General features: G+C 41.6%; 1 protein-coding gene across 1 annotated transcript in view; it reads right to left on the minus strand.

The window, feature by feature from the left end:
* LOC112101780 (bifunctional heparan sulfate N-deacetylase/N-sulfotransferase 4) overlaps nt 1–24,994 on the minus strand; it is a 155,805-nt gene that overhangs the window by 5,467 nt on the left and 125,344 nt on the right. Inside the window, exons 7-13 of the mRNA XM_024192643.1 lie at nt 22,357–22,453; nt 19,366–19,489; nt 17,077–17,251; nt 15,390–15,560; nt 13,533–13,642; nt 2,492–2,594; nt 951–1,447 (exon numbers count right to left, since the gene is read on the minus strand). Of these exons, the coding sequence (XP_024048411.1) occupies nt 1,328–1,447; nt 2,492–2,594; nt 13,533–13,642; nt 15,390–15,560; nt 17,077–17,251; nt 19,366–19,489; nt 22,357–22,453 (900 nt within the window). The 3' untranslated portion in view covers nt 951–1,327. The remainder of the gene's footprint in view (nt 1–950; nt 1,448–2,491; nt 2,595–13,532; nt 13,643–15,389; nt 15,561–17,076; nt 17,252–19,365; nt 19,490–22,356; nt 22,454–24,994) is intronic.

Raw genomic sequence — 24,994 nt, forward strand, 5'->3', positions numbered from 1 at the left:
ATATATATGAGAGAGAGAGAGAGAGAGAGAGAGAGTATATGGATGTGCAAAAATAAGAATACATCACCACATGTATGTGATACTGTGGATATAATTCCCTATTAAGTTCTATTGGCTGGTTTAAAAAAAAAAATCTACAGAATGGAGATAATTTTTTGTGATAGCCTATAGGTTTGTAAAGTAATTTTTATAGAACCCAGATTAATTTATTGTTTCATTCCTATTAAGTTCTATAGGCCTTTTTGACAAGGGTTTAAGGCTATGATACTAGAACAGTAGAAACCCAGTCTCTCGTAATTTAAAGGCTTCAGAGTAAAAACTATTTGCTCCCAAGCCTGACCATGAAATTGTCAGAATTAAGCCATTGTCAGTGTGAAGTTCACTGAGCTAATGGTCTGCTTCGATTTTGACCTTTCTGATGATTGTTTTATGAGTCCCAATGACATTATGGCAAACTAATCAGATTTCACATCCCAAACACAAGCACCATAGGAACTAGATAAGCATGATGAAAATCTTATAAAGAGGGGCAAAACAAGGTAAGAATGTTAGTTCAGTGAAAGGCACAGTTTTCAAGTGGCTGGCTTCATTGACTGGTTCACTGCTTGAGGGGCTAACAGGACAGCTGCACTTCTGCAGTTCACACACAGCTTCCGTAGACCAGGGTACATCTTGTTTGAGAGAAAGATGTAAGAAAAGAAATCCCACAGACCATTGGCCAAATAGTCCATGGAGTTATGCCATAAAGGAATTTAGGCCACTGTGAACAAAACAAGCTACTTTTTATGAGGAAAGCAACAGGGCAGCATTGTTAGTTATAACTAAATAAACCCTAATAACTAAGGGCCCTGTTTTGCAAGGTTCTGAATGCCCCCTGAGTTCCCTCATTTTTCACCTTGAAGGATCAGGCCAAAAGAAAAAAATATAGAAAACTATTAAATTCAACCAACCTCATAATCCACCGAGAGATGTTTCTGTCCTTTGCTTGTGTCCTGACAGGCTGTAATTTGTCATATATGATGAAGACTATCAATCATACATACAGTTTCTGGAACTTTCTGGTAAACAGAGGGACTAGATTATGCATGAGTCCCAGGCTGGATAAAGAATAATGCCACATAGCTCCATATTGTGTCCCAGAAGCTGACAAAGGAGTTGATGCTAGTAGCTGTCAGCGCGTGCATATATAAACAGTTTTATATTTGTATTTAATTTTGAGACAGTTATTCATGAGGTCCTCTACTGACAACCACAAGTGAGTCGGGGAAGCGAGGGGTTTTATGGTGCCGGTAACTGTCATTAGACTTTGGTCCTCTGAACATCAGTGCTATCTCACTTTCTGAAGCTCCTGTCTCAGCCAGTATGGCAGGGGTTGTCCCAATCTGTGCAGTAGTTTGGACAGTTCCACATTGTGATCTCTGTAGTAGCTTGAAAGAAAAGCTCTAGACTGAGGGAAAAGGGGAAAAAGGAACAAAGACAATTTACATTAAAAATTGGCACCCCTGTGGGGAACAATCTTGCTAAAAAAAACAAACAAACCAGGTAAAATTCTTAAAGGGACAGTGTCCACATTTTTATGACCCACAATTTCAGTTATCTTAGTATCATTGTGACAGGAAAATTTCCTGGACAAACCTTATTAAGTTCAACCTTATTAAACTGAATTCAATACCTTTTGGATCCACTGTATTAAAATACATTTGTTTAGGTTATTGTAGGATTGTATGTAACTTTTCTAGGAGACTGACTAATGTAAACCTTGGGGAAAGTTAGACATGTCAAAGAACTGTTTGGGACAATATGTATGAAATGGATTTCCTAGGAGGTACTTGGGAGGCCTCCTGAAACTATGCCCTATGGAGAAAAGCCCTTTGTTTATTGGTTAACTGCTCCTTGAAACTCTGGATGAAAGACCCCTGAACTGTATAAAAGATGGACCAAACTCTTCATGAGTGTGTTAGTTCTGAGCTGAGGCTGTTATATGACCATAGAAGAGGCTCCTCTGTGGGGTTTGAAGGACTAGCCACCTGCCACAGACAGTGCTGGAGTTGGGATGATCACCAGTAAGCTTATTAGCATGAGTGTAGGTTTTTTTAATTGTTTTTACATATGTTTTCACTTTACAATAAATAAACTTGCACAGAAAGAGCTGTGTGGTAGCTTTACTGTGAGCAGTTACACTGTTAGTCTCTGAAGAGAAAGCAAGCAGGTCAGCTTCCACTGTCTGAGTTTGCTGGGAGAATTCACAGCTGTGCAGCCTGGAAATGTCCCAGTCAGTAGGGACATGCATCACCACACAATGAGGCAATGACCGGGGAGCTAAAAGCCTGAATATGAATGCATTTGCTGGACAAATACAGATGTGGTTATCCTGAACTGTAGGTTTAAAAAAAAATCTTAAAAAATGAACCATCCTTTATTCTTGAGCCCCAAGCACGATGCTGTATGAGTTTTTCACAAACTGTAACTCAGATCTCTAGAAAAGTGGTACCTCCTGATCCATTGGTGGGTATTTTCGGCCTTTGCTTTTTCCCAGGCATTTTGTCTTCCCTCCTTCCAGCAGCTGACACCAAAAGCCTTTCTGAGGGTCAAACCTAAAAAGGATAATATCTTAAGAAAGGTCTAATTATGGAAGAACCTTCAGCCATTAAATAGTCAGTTACCCAGCAACTGCCACTATGTGATATCTGAGATATTTTACTTCTTCCAAGTAGGGAGAGATACTGGTATTACAGTGTCTTAGATGGCCACAGTATGCTCAAGAACAATTTATGCAATGCAATACATGTTTGAGAACATTATCAGTTGCTTGAAGATATCCATTTCTCCAAACAGTCAACAGGAACCCCATGTGTGATGTTTTTGGGGTATCTGTACAATGTATGAATTCTACTGACTAGATAGCCCCTATCTTAGATAGTCTCGGATAGCCCCTGTCTCAAAGCATATCCACCATTGCAGACAGAACCTACAGCAAATATACACCAGACTAAGGACAACAGGGAGTACTTATCTTTAACTACTGTGCTTTGACTGGACAATAGATATGCTAAGTGAGTTTCCATGAGCTGTTTGAAAGACACTTCCTTCTCTTGTCTCAAGGGGTCAGGAAATACAGAGTGGCAATTCCCTAAGTAGGACAAGACAGAGGTGACAAAAAAGGCATTTAAAGTGAACTCAGAGGGAAAGACTGATGGATACACAAGAAGTTTGGGCAGGAGAGGGTAAGGAGATGGACTGGCCAGAGTCAGTAGGTACGCTGGGAGAAAAGGCTCCATGTTTTTTAAAAAAAGCAAGCTATGCACCACAACGAGGTTGCTGGATAGTCCCAGGTAACCTTGATCCCAGCCCAAAGAATGTGCTGGAATATTGAGGAAATGGAAGCACAGAAATGCATGTAGGATTTATGATTTTTATATAGATATATATTTCTTGTGTTATTGAAGAAAGACTAATGCTGTGTTTGAATCCTGTGCAAAGACTGTGTGTTATGTATTATACCTTATCAAATGTGTGCTGAGAGTTAAATTGTAACCCAGCACCTCACACCTTCAGGAGGTTCTGAGATAAGGCATGTTTAAGCTACAGGGGAGCTGGAAGAGTCCGGTGCCAGAGTGCCACAGTGCTGGGCAGTGAGCTACATTGTCTAAACTCTCAGGAAGGTGTGTTAGACAGGGAATCTGCACCCTGAGAGTGTGCTAGGGATCTCGAGCCAATGGCAGTGAGTGACTGCACTGTAAGACTCAGGAAACTTAAAATACATGGGATCCAGAATCGATTCCCTTCACAGCAGTCTTGTGAATGGTCAAGAGGGGGCACTTGACTGGACTTGTGACACCAGGCACTTATCCAGGTCAGAACTTGGTCCACTGGAAGTGCCAGAGATTTGAAAAAAGACCTATGGACCATGTTGACTTCAGTGGAAGTCAGATCAGGTCTCCTCTGTGTGCACGCAAACATCTGCCAGTAGTACTTTTTTAACAATATATTCCTTAGTTGTGTGTGTATTTTTGAGGCAACTAAAGCAGTGTTTAGATCCTTTGGAAGAAGTGGTTGTTTTGCTGTTAATGTATCACTACACCCGGAGGGCTGGTTGCCCCATATCATTAGTTCTAGATGTCACTTTTATTCCAAGACAGGCATCAGCATTAACACTGTCTCTAAACAATCTTTGCAGAAATTTGAAGTCTGATCATCATGTCTTAAAATCAAAGATATAGGAATGTTAGATTATGGCATTAACACACTAAGGAAACAAGCAAAATATAGTGTTAAGTTTTGAATTTATTGCTATGGGACTTGGCAGCATGCATAAAACATTGAAAAGGTTTGCATTTTTGCTGTTCAGCAGCTGTTTGAGAAGGATGAAGTATAATTGGCTGAAATGTAAAGTTAATTAGTTTCAGAATGTTTTGTTGCCCTGGGCCTATTCCTTAAACACCAGCGCACCTGCAATTTGCTACTGCACATATGTGAACTCATTTCAGGAAAAGGGAAGGGGGGGGGAGGAGGGCTTCTTTCCCCCCCCCCCCGCTCAGCCTATTATCCCAGGACTAATCCTTCTAGCCTAAATTGTCACAGTAATTATATCAATTAAAATTAAACAAGTCATTGATTAAATGGATATATTGATGGTAGATTCATTTCTATTTTGGACTTTTCAATCTGCTCATTGCATAGTGAAGTACTTTGGCTGGCTTGCACTAATTTCCCAAGAGAAGTAGTAATATAGTGTGCTGTGCTAAAAGAAAACTGTAGAACTATGCCCTAAACATTTCTGTCTCAGTATGAGTATATTCAACATTATGGGAAAGCCCAAAATTATAGAATGAAAAAGCCAGGCAATTCAGTTAAGCTGGACGAACCCCATTGTGTTCAAGTTCTCGGGACTGTATAAAGTTGTATATTTTGTGCCCAGTATGTTATGTGATACTGTATCTGGGCACAATGGAAATACTTAAGGATACAGTGTTAGCCTTAGCTGTAACTCAAATTTTCAAAGGAGAGCCAACAAGACCTCATATTTTATAATTTCCCCTGCCCAGCACATATCCCCCTTCCCTACCTTATCTAAGGAACTTATATGGCCTCTGTTACTGTTTAATGTATTTATCCTCACAGCACTCCTGTGAGGTATAGCAGTGCTATTATCCCCATTTTACAGATGGGGAATGGCAGCAGAGAAAGACCATGTGACTTTCCCAAGGTCACACAGGAAGTCTGTATCAGAGCAGAGAATTGGACTGGGTATCCTGAGTTCGGGCAAGCACCCTAACTGCTTCTCCGCCACAAAAAAGCCTGCAGGGGTTGCTTCCTTATGGAAAGAGCTACAGGACTTGCCCTTCACTTAGCAACCCCCAGGGATTCACAGGAGGTCAGAGGCATCTTTGCTGCTGCCCTGGCTCTGGTGTTCACGTGTCTCCCAGCTCCATGGCAGCTTAGGGTATGTTTACACAACAGTTGGGGGCCAGCTTCACAGTGCAAGTAGACAGACGTGCTAGCTCTGCACAAGCCAGCACACTAAAAATACTGTGACTGCAGCAGTGTGGACTAGTTACCCGAGTACAATCCCACCCAATCCCCTGGGTTGGTAATCTTGCCACAGGAACATGGGTGGCAGCTCAAGATGAGCACCTGAATACATACCCAGCGGTTGGTCAGATTGTACTTGGGTAGATAGCATGCTAGCTTGAGCAGAGGTAGCATGTGTCTTTGAAGCACTTGGAGGAGAGGACGGTGATCAGGAACAGTCAACATGGATTCACCAAGGGCAAGTCATGCCTGACCAATCTGATTGCCTTCTATGATGAGATAACCGGCTCTGTGGATATGGGGAAAGTGATGGACGTGATATATCTTGACTTTAGCAAAGCTTTTGATACGGTCTCCCACAGTATTCTTGCCAGCAAGTTAAAAAAGTATGGATTGGATGAATGGACTATAAGGTGGATGGCTAGATTGTCATGCTCAACGGGTAGTGATCAACGGCTCGATGTGTAGTTGGCAGCCGGTATCAAGTGGAGTGCTCTAGGGGTCGGTCCTGGGGCCGGTTTTCGTCAACATCGTTATTAATGATCTGGATGATGGGATAGATTACACCCTCAGTGAGTTTGTGGATGACACTAAAATGGGGGGGAGAGGTAGATATGCTGGGGGGTAGGGATAGGGTCCAGAGTGACCTAGACAAATTGGAGGATTGGGCCAAAAGAAATCTGATGAGGTTCAACAAGGAGAAGTGCAGAGCCCTGCACTTAGGACGGAAGAATCCCATGCACTGCTACAGGCTGGGGACCAACTGGCTAAGCTGCAGTTCTACAGAAAAGGACCTGGAGATTGCTTTGGATGAAAAGCTGGATATGAGTCAGCAGTGTGCCCTTGTTGCCAAGAAGGCTAATGGCATATTGGGCTGCATTAGTAGGAGCATTGCCAGCAGATCGAGGGAAGTGATTATTCCCTTCTATTCAGCACTGGTGAGGCCACATCTGGAGTATTGCATCCAGTTTTGGGCCCCCCACTACAGAAAGGATGTGGACAAATTGGAGAGAGTACAGCGGAGGGCAATGAAAATGATTAGTGGGCTGGGGCACATGACTTATGAGGAGAGGCTGAGGGAACTGGGCTTATTTAGTCTGCAGAAGAGAAGAGTGAGGGGGGATTTGATAGCAGCCTTCAACTACCTGAAGGGGGGTTCCAAAGAGGATGGAGCTCGGCTGTTGTCAGTGCTGACAGATGACAGAACAAGGAACAATGGTCTCAAGTTGCAGTGGGGGACATCTAGGTTGGATATTAGGAAACAGTATTTCACTAGGAGGGTGGTGAAGCATTGGAATGGGTTACCTAGGAAGGTGGTGATTTTTAAGAGATTTTTAAGGCCCGGCTTGACAGAGCCCTGGCTGGGATGATTTAGTTGGGGTTGGTCCTGCTTTGAGCAGGGGGTTGGACTAGATGACCTCCTGAGTCTCTTCCAACCCTAATCTTCTATGAAGAGAAGATAATATATCTCCAGATTGTGTTTTTTTCTGAAAAAGCTCCATGGGACCAGAGTGGGGTCATGGTCACCTCACCAACCCTATCTACTCCTACAGGGCCACTCAGTCTTCATTCCCTCCTCCCATAAAGAATGGGTATGAGGGAAGATGGACGACCTTTTCCAGTGTGGGGGAGAGGGATACAGGCATACAGGCATACAGGATTTCTCCTGTCAGCAGAGCTAATTGTAACAGAGGGCTCACAGTTTGGCCTAATAGCCCATTCCTCCAGTCTCCAAAATAGTCTCTCCCTCTCTCTCTCTCTGAAGCACTGTCTGACAGGAGACTTGGAAGCAACAGTCCTTGAATCATATCTGCTCCAGTCAGGAGAGTGCTGTATAAGAATCTAGACCAGGGGTGGGCAAACTACGGCCAGCGGGCCACATCCGGCCCACGGGACCATCCTGCCTGGCCCCCGAGCTCCTGGACCAGGAGGCTTGCCCCCGGTCCCTCCCCTGCTATCCCCCCACCCCCGCAACCTCAGCTTGCTTGCTCTGCTGCTGGCGCAATGCTAGTCTGGGCGGCGGGGCTGAGAGCTCCTGGGGCAGCACAACTGCAGAGCCGGCCTGACCCAGTCTCTGTTCTGTGTGGTGGCGGCAGCATGGCCCAGCTCCAGCCGGGTGGCGCGGCTGTAGTGCCGCCAGCCACTGGTGCTCTAGGCAGCACGGTAAGGGGGCAGGGAGCGGGGGGGGTTGAATAGAGGGCAGGGGAGTTCGGGGTGTGAATGGTGGTCGGGGGAAAACAGGGGGTTGAATGTGGGCAGGAGTCCTGGGGGGCAGTCAGGAAGGAGGGGGGGTTGGATGGGGCAGCAGGGGGCAGTCAGGGTACAGGGAGAAGGGGTGGTTGGATGGGGCAGGAGTCCTGGGGGGGCCATCAGGAATGAGAGGAGGGGTTGGATGGGGTGGCGTGGGTCCGGGGGCAGTCAGGGGACAGGGAGCAGGGGTGTGTAGATGGGGAAGCGATCCCAGAGGGGCCATCAGGGAACGGGGGGGTTGGATGGGGCAGGAGTCCTGGGGGGGGGCAGATAGGAGGTGGGGGCCGGGCCATGACCCCCTCCCCTAACTGGCCCTCCATACAATTTACTAAACCCGATGCGGCCCTCAGACCAAAAAGTTTGTCCGCCCCTGATCTAGACAGATCAGATTAGATCTGTATTAGCTCTGTGCCTGGCTTTCCCCGCTGTGAAAAGCAGCAGCTTAGTGCTGCCTGCCCATCTTTCTCCCCAACCTCTCTAGCCCCTTTGTTCTCTGAGTGGGGAACACAACTACTGAGCCTCTCTGTTAACCATGTGAACACGCAATGCCCACTTCTTTCTGCCTCAACGGTGAGGAGTGTGAAGAAAAATCCACAAAGGAACCACCAACTCAAACTGCTGCAGAGCATGTGTTGTTTGGGGAAACAATGTGTTTAATGCCCTCCCCTACCAGCCAGTTAGGGCAAGGCAGGGATATCCTGTGGCCAAGAGGATGCAACTAGGAAACTGGATAGGGATGGATCTTAAAAAACAAAAAAAAAGGGGGGGGGGGAAACCTTGGTGAATGAGGCTGTATTAATTTTGGAACCTCTGAGGGGTACTTGCACATGCAAATAGATATTTGCCATGGCAAATTAGGTAACCGCACACCTAATGTAGTATTTGCCAGCAAATCTGGTAACTGCATTCAGACAGGTGTCTCAACGTCTAATTTACCTGATTTACATGGCAGACTCCTCCTTGCTCCCACAAACACTTAGCTTACCTTTTGTGATGAAGTGGAAATTTTCTGTAGTATTTTTACAACTCCTATGTGTGCCTCAGTTTCCCCTGCATTTTGTATGGCTAGCTGTGGTGGGGGGAAAGGACTCCACCCTCAGGGAAGGCTGGGAGACATACGTATGAATGTCGACTAGCTGTCTGAGCCTGAATGGGTCATTACAAAAAGAACTGGTGGAGGTTGACTCCAAATCAATGAAAAAGCTAAGAAGACTATGGAAAACCCAATCACCAGGACATTGCCACGTAGCAACCAATGACCAACAGGGATATGGATTTTCCTAGCTCTCAGCAGGGAAGCTGAGAAAAGACCCCAGCTTGAGAACAAAGGACTGGGAAGGTGTGAAGTGGGAGGATAAGAGTTGGCTGCTGGAGAAAGTTGGGAGCTGGGGCTGACCAAGAAGGTCAGACAGAGACAGAGAGAGCTTGAAAATGGGGTTCATTACAGTTTGGCTGGACTCTGGGCTAACCAAAATGGACTTGCTCTGTGCTTTAACCTTTCTTTCTCTATACTAACTTAAGGTCTTCCTATGCTGTGTTCCAGCTGGCTAATAAACCCTACTGTTTTGACAAAGCTGTTTGAGTATCACTACGAATACTTCGTGAGGTGCATTAATCCCCAAAGAGTGTACAAATCTCTACCAAGAGCCTATCTCAGTTGGACTTGCTGATCAGAGTTCATGGTGTGAAGAAGTAGTGCTGAAGGCCCAGAGGTTCAGTCTAAGGAGGTAGTGAGGCCTAACCTGTGCAGGGAGAGACAGACTCCTTGGGGGTCTGGCACACTGAAGGGGTTCCTCCTAGAAACTGTTTCAATGTAGCACCGATCCTGTGGATTGTGACATCTTTCTTTAGCATTTTTTTACTTGAGGATCACAGAGCATATTTACAGATAGGAATTAATTCTTACAACATTAGTTTAATTTCAGTTTTTACAAATGCATCAGAATAATAAAAGGAAAACTCAAGTCTGGTTTAGTAGTGTATGTGAAGGATGGCAGGTTCGGATTTAATTCTGCACTCAGTGCTGGATGGAGTGCTTACTAACTACTGAATGATATTTACTTCTATGCAGGGCCATAAGCAGCACTTAAGCGTTGCACAGCCCTTATTCTTTGCACCAGGGTGAATTTTACGCTCCTGTGAGAAGCCATATTGATTTTTATGGATTACTCATGGCAATAAGCTTGTTGCCCAGTACTGTTTGCACAATTGGGTCCTTGGATTGCATTCTGACAATTTTAAAAATGTGTGTTGTATGCTTAATAAACAGCAATGACTTTGAAGGAGCCTATCCAATCGATTTTATATTGACATTCTTAATGTGAAGCTACCACATTGTTAATGTTGTTTCCTCTTCCGTGCAAACCTATGTGTTTCCTCCGCACACTTGCGTTCTCAGTGTTTCTGAACTGTGATTGTATAATTTTATAGAACTGTTTACAACTCATTTTCCTGTTTAAATAAAGGCAATGGAACAACTTTATACCTGGTGTGTGACTCCACTGACTTCAGTTTAGTTACCGAAAGGAAAATTTTGTCCCCAAATATATTGAAAACATAACAAAAGGCACGTAAGATGAGCAGTGTGGCAGGTGTGCAAACATCAGGAGCTTAGCTATGTATTCAAAACTCCTGCCAGCGCTTTGTACACATAATGAACCAAGGACTTACAAAATTACATTCCAGAAAATGAAACTGTTTACCTAGGAAAAGCTATTTTGAAAAGTAATGTTTTTAAGAGACTTTTTTTTTTTTTTTTTTTTTTTTAAAGAAGAAGCCTGCACAATTCTGGGCTTATACTTAGTATAAGGATCAGTATAACCCACAAAGTGTTGTTTGTTCTGGAAAAGATTGAAGAGGAACCATTGCAGTCTTACCCTCACTTAAAAGTGGAGGCAATGTGTGGGAGATGAAAACTCCCTGCTGGAGTTGTGTCATTCCTATGGTTGTATCATTCCTATGTATCATTCCTATGGAGATGGAAGTGTGTAGGATTTGCTTCTCCTCCCTAACTATGGACTGGATGTGGATTACTACCCCAAGTCCTGCAGACATAGGAATCTGTAGGAGGCAATGACCACCCAAGCAGATGCTGAATGTTTGGACATTGGCTTTGGGGAGCCCCAGTAGCCCTTCATCTTCCTAAGAGGCTGTTGGTTTCTTGGCTCCAATACAGTGCTTGCCCCTGGGATTCAACTGTAAGTGAGGTTCCCCAATGTGGAAAGACCCAGTGTAAAAGCCTCTTGCCTATTTACTACTGGTCTGGGAGGGTTAATATCCACCCAATCCAAATTCCTGCAGAGATCCCAGAGCTGATGGGGAACTCTCTGCAGAGAGTGGGAAAGGACAGGAAGATAGTTAACCACCCTTTCATGTGATCCAGGGGAAATCTATACCCTTCGGGTCTCCTACATGTGTAGATCTCAGACCTGAACTGAACTCATTACAGGCACCTTGGTAAGGACTTCAGTGATTCATGGCCATTGAAATCAATGGAAAGTGTATCAAAGGAACACTAGACAGGGAGGATATTCCTCTGATTGCCTTTGGGCCTCACACTGGGGGATGAGCTTACACTAAATATTATAGGCTGCCTGACACTTCCCATTATAAGATCCTCTTTTCAGTTGCTTATAACTTCGCCAAACTTTAAAGCTGAAATTTTCCCTGTTGGGTGTTTTTCTGAGGCTGAATTTTTTGGGAAGTTTCAACAAAGCCGTTTCTGAGAACAAGGTTAGGGAAAATACATTACTTTACCCATGTTAAAAAAACACGACTCTTACAGTTGAAGGGAAACTCTCATGATTAAGGCTGTTAAATGATGCACTAGGTAACTGGATGCTATCACTGCCTCTGCCACAGAATTTCTGTGTGATGCTGAACAAGTCCCTTAAACCATACTTTTCACAGGTGATTACTAGTTGCGTGTTCCTCATTTTCTGGGTGCCTGACTTGAGACCCTAGTGTTTGATTTGCAGAGGTGCAGTTGCAGTTGTGAATGCTCAGAAGTCAGTGGGAGCTGTGTTTTGAATAGATGAAATGCTAAGAACTCTCAAAAATCAGGCCAGATGCATCTCAAATTGGGCATGCAAGATTATGTGTATTTATGACTTTGGTGTCTGTCTCAGTTTCCTATCTGCAAAATGGGGATAATACCCCATCACCTCTTAGGGCTGTTGGAAAAATAACCTGAATAATCACCTACATGCCTCCAGCTTCCATCCAAGACACATCACACGATCCATTGTCTACAGCCAAGCCCTAAGATACAACCGAATTTGCTCCAACCCCTCAGACAGAGACAAACACCTACAAGATCTTTATCAAGCATTCGTAAAACTACAATACCCACCTGGGGATGTGAGGAAACAGATAGACAGAGCAAGACGGGTACCCAGAAATCACCTACTACAGGACAGGCCCAACAAGGACAATAACAGAACACCACTGGCCATCACATACAGTCCCCAGCTAAAATCTCTCCAGCGCATTATCCACGATCTACAACCTATCCTGGAAAATGATCCCTCACTCTCACAGACCTTGGGAGGCAGGCCAGTCCTCGCTTACAGACAACCCCCCAACCTGAAGCAAATACTCATCAGCAACTACACACCACACCACAGAAACACCAACACAGGAACCAATCCCTGTAGCAAACCTCGTTGCCTACTCTGTCCCCATATCTACTCTGGCGACACCATCAGAGGACCCAACCACATCAGCCACACCATCAAGGGCTCATTCATCTGCACATCCACTAATGTTATATATGCCATCATGTGCCAGCAATGCCCCTCTGCCATGTACATTGGCCAAACCGGACAGTCCCTCTGCAAAAGAATAAATGGACACAAATCGGACATCAGGAATGGTAACATACATAAGCCAGTAAGTGAACACTTCAATCTCCCTGGTCATTCTATTACAGATTTAAAAGTCACTATCATTGAACAAAAAAACTTCAGAAACAGACTTCAAAGAGAAACAGCAGAACTAAAATTCATTTGCAAATTTAACACCATTAATCTGGTCTTGAATAGGGACTGGGAGTGGCTGGCTCATTACAGAAGCAGCTTTTCCTCTCCTGGAATTGACACCTCCTCATCTATTATTGGGAGTGGACTACATCCACTCTGACTGAGTTGGCCCTGTCAACACTGGTTCTCCACTTGCGAAGTAACTCCCTGCTCTCCATGTGTCAGTATATAATGCCTGCATCTGTAACTTTCACTCTATGCATCTGAAGAAGTGAGGTTTTTACCCACGAAAGCTTATGCCCAAATAAATCAGTTAGTCTTTAAGGTGCCACCAGACTCCTTGTTGAACCTGAATAATGTTTGTGAAGTACTCAAAAACTACAGTGAGGAGCACCATAGAAACAACCATGAAGAAATTAATAATTGTGTCTTCAGAGCAGAGTTTGGACGGTATGAAGTAAATAAGTTCTGGGGCCTCACATTGAGCTATGGGTATGGGGAGAAATGGACTAGTTGTTCATTCAGTAAGTGCCATCTATCCTGTGCACTGAATGAGGCAGGGGTCCTATAGGGAAAATAGTATGTGATCATGTAATGAAAGACTGCATCAGAATGGATATACACAAGGGGGGTGATTTTTGAGTGCTTGACCTGGCAACCTTAATATTCTTTTAATGTCATTTTCTGTTTGTAACTGATGATAAATTGTCCCTGGGAAGTATGGATGTACATAATCATATACAACAGAAGAGATTAAAGGTACAAACTCACGTTAGAGCTTCAGAGTAATTATAATGAGGTGAGACTCCCAGAAACTTCTGCACTTCATCCATGACTGTAGCTGGGTCACTTTTTAGCTGCTGTCCATCAATAATTAGCAACTGTAAGGATAGATTGTCCATTTAAGACAAAAGACTCAGTTCAATAAACTAAGCTACCTCACTTCCTCTGTGACATAATTGAAGGCAAGGTGGATTTGAGGTAATATGGTATCATTAGCAGTCGTGCAATTCAGCTGTTTCTAGCCTTAATTTCTTTCAGCTCTGCATCATGCTGGAGATGTATAGTCTTGCATCTGGCAACTGAGGGAACTGCTTGGGTGCCTACCTTGTTCCCCCCAATATAGTAATTTTTGCATTCACAAGCAAAGAATAAAATCAAAATCTCAAAGATTTACAGAATACTGAGAAAAACAGACTTAAAAAAGCTTGATCAGATAAGTCAGACACACACAACATTCAAAAGCATTAAAATACACACTGAGCTTTCAGAGAGATAAGCACATAAATATCTAGTAATTAAATAGTAACCACTATGCAGATACAGTAGATTGACAGTATCTGATAATCAATATGTAATTATTACAGTTCTTTCAAAAGTACGTTAACAAAATCTGGTCTGATGCAAAGCTACCTCAGTGCTGAACTGGACTTTTAGTCTAGCTGGTAAAGTTATATATAGAAGCTTTTGCAGTACAGAACTGTACAGATAATAATTAACTTGGATGGGTGTGTTTCATATTTATTGTGAGGGCTTATGAATTATTGACTTTTTGAGTGCACATTAGTAAGCACAATAAGTGCACTTTCTGTACGCACACTATAAAGAATGAGTTCACATTGTTGCGTATCTTGTAAAATTAATCACTGCAACTAGGCAAACACAGTGGTAGCCAATTTTACAAGAAATATGCCAATGTGCACCTGCATGCCTAACAGCAGGGTCTGCATTCGCTGTGATGAAATTAACTACTGCAGGGGGGAGAAACCTTAACATATGTCTTAGGAGCAGGAGGCTCAGCCTTAAGAACAGAGAAAGCAAACAGGTAATTGGAGTCCTGGCTCTCTTGGGGACCCAGAATCCCATGCATGTTCTGAAATTTGTGGGACAGCGTTGTGTCCCCCTCCCTTAGCAGGACCAGAGAGGGAGTAAACAACTCACTGCAGGAAGTCCTACCTGCCATAGATCCCCCAACTTGCAGGCATATTTTTTTGGGAACTTTGCATCCCATGCAAACTCTGCTGCTCGTAGGCCGGTACTTGTTGCCTATCAAAAGAGAAGCAGGACTAAAGGGAGAAGATACAAGTCACTGAAAAACCCAGCCCTCCTCTTACTTACTAGCAATGGGACTGGTCTATTTTCCCCTTTGTAGTGCAACTTGAGGCCATGCAACAGAAAAGGCCAGCCATGGACAGAAACAGATCCTATAGATCTTTTTGGCTTTCTAGCACTTAGACTAACTAGAAGACACAGCCTGTGCTTCCTAGTTCCATCACAGAGTTTCTTTAAGTCCTGGTCAGATGAGGCAGTCACAGGGGAGATTGCTTACTACCCTACATATACCTTTTCCTTTCATACCCATTTTTCTTTGTAGGGGCAGAAGGTATGATCAAGAGTATGGAACATCCATAGGTGTGTGTTGTGTTTTTTTGTCAGGAAATCGGTATTCTGGGAGGGTTTTTGTAAAGATGAATTTTATCTAAGCATGTGTTTATATAGATTTTCCTTGATTTCCCCCCCCCCCAAATCAATGAAAAAGCATCACAAGATTGTATGCGATAATGGTATACGCTGAGATTGTTGTTCCCAAAATCAGTGAGCTTTGTGAAATGGCTAGCAGGAAATTACCTGGGAAGTGGGAAAATGAGTTAGCCATCTTTCTATATGGGTAGCGTACCACCCAGGGATCAGACATCTCTTCTGGAGAGTCCTTAACTCTGAAGGAGCCCAATGGTCTGATGTAATCACTTCATAGAAATTGAACTTCAGAGCAGCAGGGTCCTCATGAGATCGCTGGTGCTAGCATACAAAATTGAGAGACAAATAGCTGTAATTAGCTAATAAATTAAGCCATAATTGAGTAAAAAAGTGAAAACTGTAGTATTTCAGACTTCCAAACATAGTTAAGAATTTAGCAAATTGTAGCTTCACTGCTATTGTGTTAATGTAATGAAATATCCTAGATGGATAATGGTCGCATTTTCAAATGTTAGTAGTGGCTATCATACCTTAATAATAACATCACCACCACCACCACCACACACATTACCCAACCACCAACCAAAAACCTATGGCTGTTTCAATGGAAGAAGATTATCTGTGGTTCTCTCCATTCCCAGGTGTTGTGGGCTTGAGGAAGGAGAGCACTTGGTGAAATTATGTGGCCTGTATTATGCAGGAGATCAGACCAAGTGATCCATTCCAGCCTTAAAAATCTAAGAATCATCTATTTTACTAAGAAGGGATATTACCCACACTCTCAGATAACTGTTTGTAGAGACCAACAAGCCCATGTTAAAACCATATAGAGCCTAATTTATTGAAATATTCAGAACTGGTAGCATTTCACACATACTTTTGCAATCTCTTGGCAAAGGCATGCACCAGCTAGTGCAAGGCAGTGGAGAATCAGGCACCAGAGCTGCATATACATTAGGAACAGTTGGACCCTTAATTTGCCACAAGTGCAGCTCTACATTTTGTGGCATAGTTGGCAGTTGTGGTGTAGACAGCACACAGCCTTCTACCATCTCAGACTGCACTTTAGGGTGACCAGATAGCAAGTGTGGAAAATGGGGGGGGGCGGGAAATAGGTGCCTATGTAAGACAAAGCCCTTAATATCAGGATGGTCCCTGTAATATTGGGACGTCTGATCACCGTACTACAGTTCTGCCAGTGTTGGGATTGATGGAGCCGCACTGATGGAGAATTACAGGTCCAAATTCTGCCAGTGTAGATGCAACCATAGGGCATGCTTCTTCACTGTCTTATGACTTGTGTAATCTTTTGTGAATGTTCTCAGGATGGGGCTGGAAGGAGTGTCAACTGGAATGGTGAACTAAGCGCTTTATATTGTTATTTGCAAACCTTATCATAGGGTATCAGAATTTTTATACTTCATGCCTAGTTTAACTTTATAGATGACTCTTTTGGCATTGGTCTGGCTAATTCATTTGTCTGCACAAATATGTCAAGTTGCTATATATGATGGAACCTTTTTTTGAAACACAGGGGGGAGGGATAGCTCAGTGGTTTGAGCATTGGCCTGCTAAACCCAGGGTTGTGAGCTCAATGCTTTTGAGGGGGCCATTTAGGGATCCAGGGCAAAAATCTGTCTGGGGATTGGTCCTGCTTTGAGCAGGGGGTTGGACCAGATAACCTCCTGAGGTCCCTTCCAACCCTGACATTCTATGATTTTTTTTTTTTTGAGCCAACCCATCTCTCCTCTGGAACATCTCCCAGGAAGGGGCATGAATTAGTTTCCACTCACTGCTTTTGATTTCATTGCCCATTTCTCAGTGGCAAGTTCCCTACCTGATACCAGGAGTATGCCCGATCTGATGGGTCAATGAGAATGGTGATGATCTTGGCCTTGGGGACCAGGGAAGCTGCTCGTCTGGGAGCCTCCCCTGAATGGAAGTAGTTGGCACTTTTCTCAAACAGAAAGTCAGTGGTGACATTTAAAGGGGTAGGGAAGAAATCCATGTACCTGGGGAGAAGGAGACAATGATTTGAATTAAGAAAGTAATAAATTGTCTTATGCATATATTCTGCATTTCATAGCACGTGGAAATGTTAATCTTCCAACGTAATTCACAAATGGAAGAAATCAAAACTTAACAGGGAAAAAGATTCATTCTAAAGTTGTAACAGTAAAAAACACTGGCTGGGGGGTCAATGATGTGAACAGCTAAACACTGTGACTGTATTGGCAATGATTTCCACTAGTGATAAGGAAAGTATTAATTGTACTTATAATGAATATTCAGCGGATAACTGGAAATACTCTTTTTCCTAAGAGAGCATTTTTAACAATAAAAGTGTTGATGGATATTCACATCTAAGCGCTCCTCATTTGAAGTCAAAGTGTGAACAGATTAAAGATGTGAAGTGAGATTCTAGACTGTGCTTCTAGTAGGTGTTCCATGGCACCTGCTGCCCAGTGGGAGGGGAGGATAATGTGGCTTTAAGCCACCTTTGCATCCTCCCAGTTCTGTATTGCTCTGAGGAATGGAGTTGTCCCTGGCATAAATTAGACAGTCTCTGGGGGCGGGAGGGGGATGCAGTTGGGGGAGACTACTTGCGTTACAGCTATAGCAGCAGTGCTACCTGGAATCCAAGCAGTGCTACATGCTTCAGTCCCAGCTCCCTATGCCAGCCTGCATGTCTTCCTCAGTTGCTATGCTGGAGAAATTCTATCCTGGCTGCATCTGTGCCTTTTAAAGCCCCTAGCCCTACTGCAGTCCCTTTACCTGGTGTAAACAGGCCAAAGTAGGGATTATAATCTCACCGCAGACATAAAAATGCTGTAGATGGAAAAACATGGAATAAATTGTGACATGTTTGTTTTTGCACTTCTAATCTAATTTGCCGCTTGTGGGCCAGTCAATGGAGCTGCACTGACTAACATCAACTGAAGCGCTGGTCCTTTGTATTGTGCAGAGCAAGATGGATGTTTTAGAAACAAAGTCAATATAGAATTATCTTCTGCTTCTTGTTCCTGCAATGTGACTATAGGTTCGTTATCCCATATATTATTTGAATGCTTCTATAGATATAGGCCATACATCCAGATGTATATTGGGATTAACAAAATAAATCTGCAACCTCCCTCACCTTTTGTTATGATACAGTCTCTACATGTCTGAGATATAAACAAAAATTACAAAAATAGACATGCATTTTACAATGAAATTCAGCTAATAAAAGGCATCTGAACTCTGGTAATATCAACAGCAATGTGCTCCATTATGTAGTATGAAAAAATGCACAATGAAGTGTTTCCGTCTCCTGGGTTTTCACAACATTGTTAACCTAATAATTCAGTATTTCTCTTAAACTAAGTGTAGCCATTGTGATAATGTTGTTTTCAGTGATTTTTTTAAAAATATGTTGTGTAGTCTGTTTCTATTCTTCATTGCAGTATATTACAGTTTTGTATGATTTAAACAATTCAAGAAGATTAGTCTTTTAATATACATATATTTGGCAATGTTCTTCCTACATATTAGCTTTGCTGTAAGTGTGAGGACACTAGTAACTTTTGGTACATGAATCATTACAAAATAATTTCTTTAAAGATTTAAAAACCCATGTTAAAGAGTTTGAGAGGAATGACAATCTAAAGTTCCTTATTAATGGCTCAATTCTGCCACGCTTTGTTATGCTGAATAGTAATTTACTCCACAAGCAGTCTCAATAGCTAGATTATGCCACATTTACTCATGTAGAATAAGACCCTACTTTACAAATAGTTCAATCTGAGAAAGGGCGGCACAATCTGGCCTATTAAAATGAGTATGATCATGATGAAATTGCAGAGTAAGGTATAACTCAGCATGGGGAGAAGGCATCAGAATTGGGCTCTCTATTGTATTACTTTACTAGAAACTATGACAGTTATTGTAACATCTAAATAAAATTAAGGGCAACACTTGATTTAGTGTCCCATCATTATGAATTAGTTTCTAATTCACTCTGATAGTGCCAAGCATAGCAAATTCATCTGGTAATTATGTGGTTGTCACATATACTTCTATAACTGTTCCATTGTGATTTAGCATGCGTTAATAATGGACATTTACTTTTTGTTAGTCTTCTTACCAGTCAATTCCCTTGTGATAGTTGTTTCCGTTGAAGAACTGAACTTCTTCAAAAGTTTTTGGACTAGGGAGATTACTGATGATAGAAGGATGCATAAGGAGAAATAAATAAAGTGCTGTTGTTCCTAAAAGGAGAAAAAAACCAAGACACAGGATTATTTGACATAGTTAGAAAGGGTAAGATACATCTAAAGCGTTTAAATTTAAGCAAGTATTTCTGAACAACTATGCACAAATGAAGAGGAAAATTTAAAAAGGGTTTATACGATAAATTCTCATTAATGAAAGGATGTCTTAGCATGCTGGAGTTTTAAATATGAACAAATAATACACATAAGTTTATTTGTTCTGTGGTCATTAACTCTTTCATTCTCAAGAGTCCTAATTCTGCTCTGATGCAGACATGAGGTTTCTCTTCACATCAGAGGAAGCCACGTTTGTGCATACAATGGCAGAAATTGGCCCTAAATTTTGCAACACATTTCATGTGAAAACAAAGCATGTTTTCTACAGCTTTTCATAAATAATTATTGTAGGACTGTTTTCATTTCTTTCAGTCTTTGTCAATATCTGTTTATCTCCTCTGGATTGCAAGATGTTACATACCCTCTGCCTAAGTGATAACATTAGTTCCCACCAAACTAGACTAAGGGCAAGTCTACACTACAAAATTAAGAAGGCCTAAGGTACATTGACATACAGCCACTGCAGTAATTAAGACACTATGCTCTTTGTGTCGGCGGTGTTTGTCCTCACCAGGAGCACTTGCACCAATTTAACTATTGTGGGACAGTTTCTGAAAGGCAGCAAATGTCAATGTAAGCAACACAGTGTCTACACTGACACTGCATCGACTTAACTACATTGACCTAAGCACAACGCCTCTTGCGGAGGTGGAGATATTAAGTCAGCGTAGTGGGCAAATTACATCGGTTGGAGCTACATTTTAATGTAGATGCTTACAGAGTTAGACCAGACCTAAATGTCATAAGTAGCTGGGAATCACCAAGAAAGACAGTTTCATGCTAGCTATTTGGCCACTGGAAATGAAATGTGTGGTGTTACTTGAGATTGCAGCAGAATTTCTTTTTAAACTTTCTATTAATTGATTATACACCATTTAAAATGGCTCTTTTAAAAGATTTTTTCACATCTTACCTCCAGGTTGAGATTTATGGTGACTTGGTTGAGAAATATTTTTTTGTTTGTTTTTTTGAAAGAGAACAGGAATTTAAAGGTATATTCTCGAGGGAATGCCTAGTGCTGAGAGCAACAGCAATCAGTGTATCAATGACTCTATCACTGACTCATCCTGGTCTGTCTACATTGTCAGTGGCACATAGGGTATGTATAGCTCCACGCAGCAGTGAAAAACAGGCCGCATCCACAATGTGGTGTGTAGCTACATGTGGCCGTGAATGGCTCTGGCCAGGGGGTGGCAGCAGGACACTACACTGTTAAAAACAGCAGTGTAGATGAGTGTATGTAGAGAGCTGTGTAGGGTATATTCCCTAAGGTTCTGCATGTCTTTACTTATTTAAGCAGTGCCTCACTGTCTACACTGCTATTTATATTCATATTCTGGGGAGGTGCAGTGTCTGTACTCTACACACACATATGTGTAGACATAGTCTATGTAACTTTGGGCAACTTCTCTTTCCCTGGGCTTCCATCTTCTGTAAGATGGTGACAATATTAACTATTCCACAGAGGTGTTCGTTGGGTTTAAAGTTTGTAAAGCTCTTTGACATCCCCAAATGAAAGGGACTATATAGGTAATACATACTGTTATTAGGATTGCAAACATTGAGAAGATATTTGGTCAGAGCTCTTAATAGTTACCTTATCTTTGTGTCTCACAGCATAACAACATGTGTATTTGTTGTGAATGTTTGCTCTACTTTCTGACTACTTCCATATTACAAGTCTGCTAAATGCAGAACACATTGACACAAAACTTAAATCAGTTTCTGGGGAAAAATGATTACATGAGATCCGTATAAATACCTAGCTGTTATATAGTGCTATTAATCTTTAGATCTCAAAACACTTTACAAAGGAGGTAGGTATCAACTGTAGAAAATATAAAATAATTTAACTGAAAACATCATGATTGAAATGCTTTAACTCTGATTATCCTTCAACTCCTGAGAAAGTAATCAGGACAAAATTATTCCTTACAGTGGTGTATACTGAGTTCTGGTAATTGGCCATATTTGGTTTCTAGTTTTACTAACTGCATTGTTTTCATTATGGTGGAATGACATGCTGCACCTTCTCTATGAATTAAATTCTCCCCTGTACAGAGTGCCAGTACAAAAGCTGAGGGCTATGTTTCAGATACTGTTCCCATGCTTTATTCCAATGCAATTTTCAGAACACAGGGTCAAATTCGCCCACCTGCATAGGGTCAGCACAAGACGTACCCTATTTTAAAATGGAATTTCAGTAGCATAGTATTTTGATGTGCAGCCTCCCTTGTAATGAGGCTAACTGCTCCCACGCAAAAGTTATCACCAACATAGCCAATCCCATAATTACTAGGGGAAAAGTGTTCCTTTAGTTTAATAGGAAGGAGTATAACTGCAAAGTGTTGCTATTTTGACCTCATGAGCCTTTCCAGTTCAAAGAAAGGTATTATCAAAACTATCCAAGCCCCTTGAGTCTGCAAAATCAACTTGAATTCCCATGAGAATAGGCATTTTGTGAGATATAACAATACATCTGGTAGGAGTACTATGATAACAACCTGGGCTTGTTCTAAAAGTGGCTGATGGTTCAGAAAGAGAGTTCCTATTTTATCCAAGCCACTTTCTCCCCATAAGCAATGGAAGAGTTAACAGCAGCGATGGGTTTCTATTCAGAATATATTACCTCTATACATCTGAATTTACTCTATCATGCATTATTCCAAAATAAATATATACAACTCCAAAAAATGGGCTATAATATGCTTAGACTCACACCCTCTATTCAAGTCATTGTAATTCACCTGTTTTCTGAGGTCCAATCACAAGAAATTTTGGAAGATGGTAACAAGTTTTATCTCTGGACCAGATATCCCTATGCCGTTTATCATCACATGGATTCTGAGGGGAAAAAAAGACAATTATTTCTGCCGCACTGGAGGAAATTTCCATATAGTAGAGATTTACACACATACTTATTTTTATGCACCGGGGTGAAATCCTAGCATGGTTGAAGTCAGTGGCAACACTTTTCAAATTTCACCCCAGTAATTCAGTCCTGCAAGGAACTAAGCACTCTGGCCCCAACCAATGAATCAATTAAGAATGCTAGGCACACGCTTGAGTGTTTTGGCACATCGGGATCAGAGTGTTCCATATGTTGCGGGATCAAGACCTAGATTAATCCCAATGAAATCAGTAAAGTTGAGCAATTGTGTCCATTTTGCAGGATCAGCGTCAAAATGAAAATCTTGTGAGGGTATAACATTTCCTTCTTTCTCCCTATGTATTACATGCCTGGGACTTCTATGTTTATAGATTCATCGATTTTTAAGCCCAGAAAAGAGCATCATGATTATCTAGTCTGATCTCCTCCATAACAGGCCAGAAAATTTTACCAAATGGTTCCTGCATCAAGCCCATAACTTCTGGCTGAGCTAGACTATCACTTCAGGTGTCCAGCTTCTCTTAGAATCAGGGGCCCAAAATAAGCATAGTGTTGTTACAATGGTGTCTGAAATACAGAATGCAATAAGGGAACTCAGAATACTCATTTACATTAGGGTGTAAATGTGATTGACACTTCGTAAATGGATAGAAAGATGGACTGATATAGATAGATAAATGTAATTTACCCCCTCCCCATTGTAAATAAGCATCTGAAAACTAAGACGGGAGGTTATTTTACTGACATGATACAAATGTTCACAGTAAGTAAAGAAGGAAGTGAATTTCAGTATTTCTGCTGGAAATGCTTACATGCTCGTACAGTCAGGAATAGGCACACCATGAGAATTACCTGACCAATCACAACTACACACAGCTCAAATTACAAGATTCACTATTAATCCATAAAATAACAGGGCCAACTCGTTAGCTGGTATAAATCAGTGTAGCTCAGCTAAAATAAAGTCATTTACACCTGATAAAAGATATGTCTCCAAATTTTAAGTTATTACAGCTGGTCAGCATTTTTCAAACACAAAAGTTTTGAAATGGAAAATTGGGGAGAATACTCATTCATTCTTAAGTTTCAAGTATCAGAGGGGTAGCCGTGTTAGTCTAGATCTGTAAAAGCAGCAAAGAGTCCTGTGGCACCCTATAGACTAACAGACGTATTGGAGCATGAGCTTTCGTGGGTGCACCTGACGAAGTGGGTATTCACCCACGAAAGCTCATGCTCCAATACGTCTGTTAGTCTATAAGGTACCACAGGACTCTTTGATTCTTAAGTTTGTTATTTTTAAAGTCTTAATCCAGAAAGTCTTTTTTGCTTTTACTCCCTGCCCACCCCGCAGCCCATTTTCATTTTTCCATTTTTTTTTAAATTGAACAATTTCTCATTTTTCAAAAAAATCTAAAAAGATTAGCCTAATAAATTTGAAGTGAAATCTGCTTGCAGATATTCCATGGGTATAAAATAAAGCTAAATTAATTGATCAAGTTGTTTGCTCCACATTCGTCAGCTCTTCAAGTGACTGAAAGTCATCACGATACAATTCTGTATGGTGCAGTTTACAACATGAGTCAATGGTTATAATTCATTTCCTAGGGAACAGATATCCGCAGCATAATTAAAAGTCTTGTTGACAATCTCTTCTCTGAGGCATAGAGCCTGAACTACCTTCTCATCCCTATAGGAAATCTCTCTAAGTCAAGGCTGATGTACAGCAGTCTGGAGAAGCTGGCACAAATCCTTCTTGTACTCTACCTGTAGAGGACACTATTCTTTAGTTCTGCCAGTCTGACATGGTTCACAATCACTATGGCGCTGATCAAGCAAATGAGTCAATAAGACTATTCATGTGCCTAAAATTAAAGCACTCGCCTAAGGGCCTTGTATGATTGAGGCCTAAGTTCGTTTTAGATTTAAAGAGAATAAAAATTAAGTATTAATAACCAAATTTCCATTTATGGTTAAAATTACCCATTACTATTATGCCTAACTATTATTAGTGTTGAATAATAACCTAAATTTTTCTTTTCCCCCCGTCTTTTGGATTATTATGTAAATTTAAATTGTCACTAACTACTATATATTTGAAACTTCTTTGTCACCTAATAAGTAACATGAATATATAGTAGTTAGTGACAATTTAAATTTACATAATAATCCAAAAGACGGGGGGAAAAGAAAAATTTAGGTTATTATTCAACACTAACTTTCTACTACATGTTAATGCAAAATAAAAATGTGTGAACAGAAAACCTGAAGAAAAAAGTAAGAGTTGATTATTCTTTCAAGAAGTTATTACACTGATGTTGCCTTTGCATAAGCTGGTAATGGAAGACCTGATTTGTTAATGCATTAAGTTAATCAAATATAATGGGACAAATTTTTAGCAGGTGCAAGTCAGTATAGCTCTATCAATTGAAGCTAGGCCAATATATACATTAGCTGCAGATCTTGCCAAAACTAGTTAAAAACAAATTCTGCTCTCT

Source organism: Terrapene carolina, unplaced genomic scaffold, assembly GCF_002925995.2.
Source record: "Terrapene carolina triunguis isolate 2854851 unplaced genomic scaffold, T_m_triunguis-2.0 Scaffold66, whole genome shotgun sequence".
In the NCBI taxonomy this organism is placed as follows: Eukaryota; Metazoa; Chordata; order Testudines; family Emydidae; genus Terrapene; species Terrapene triunguis.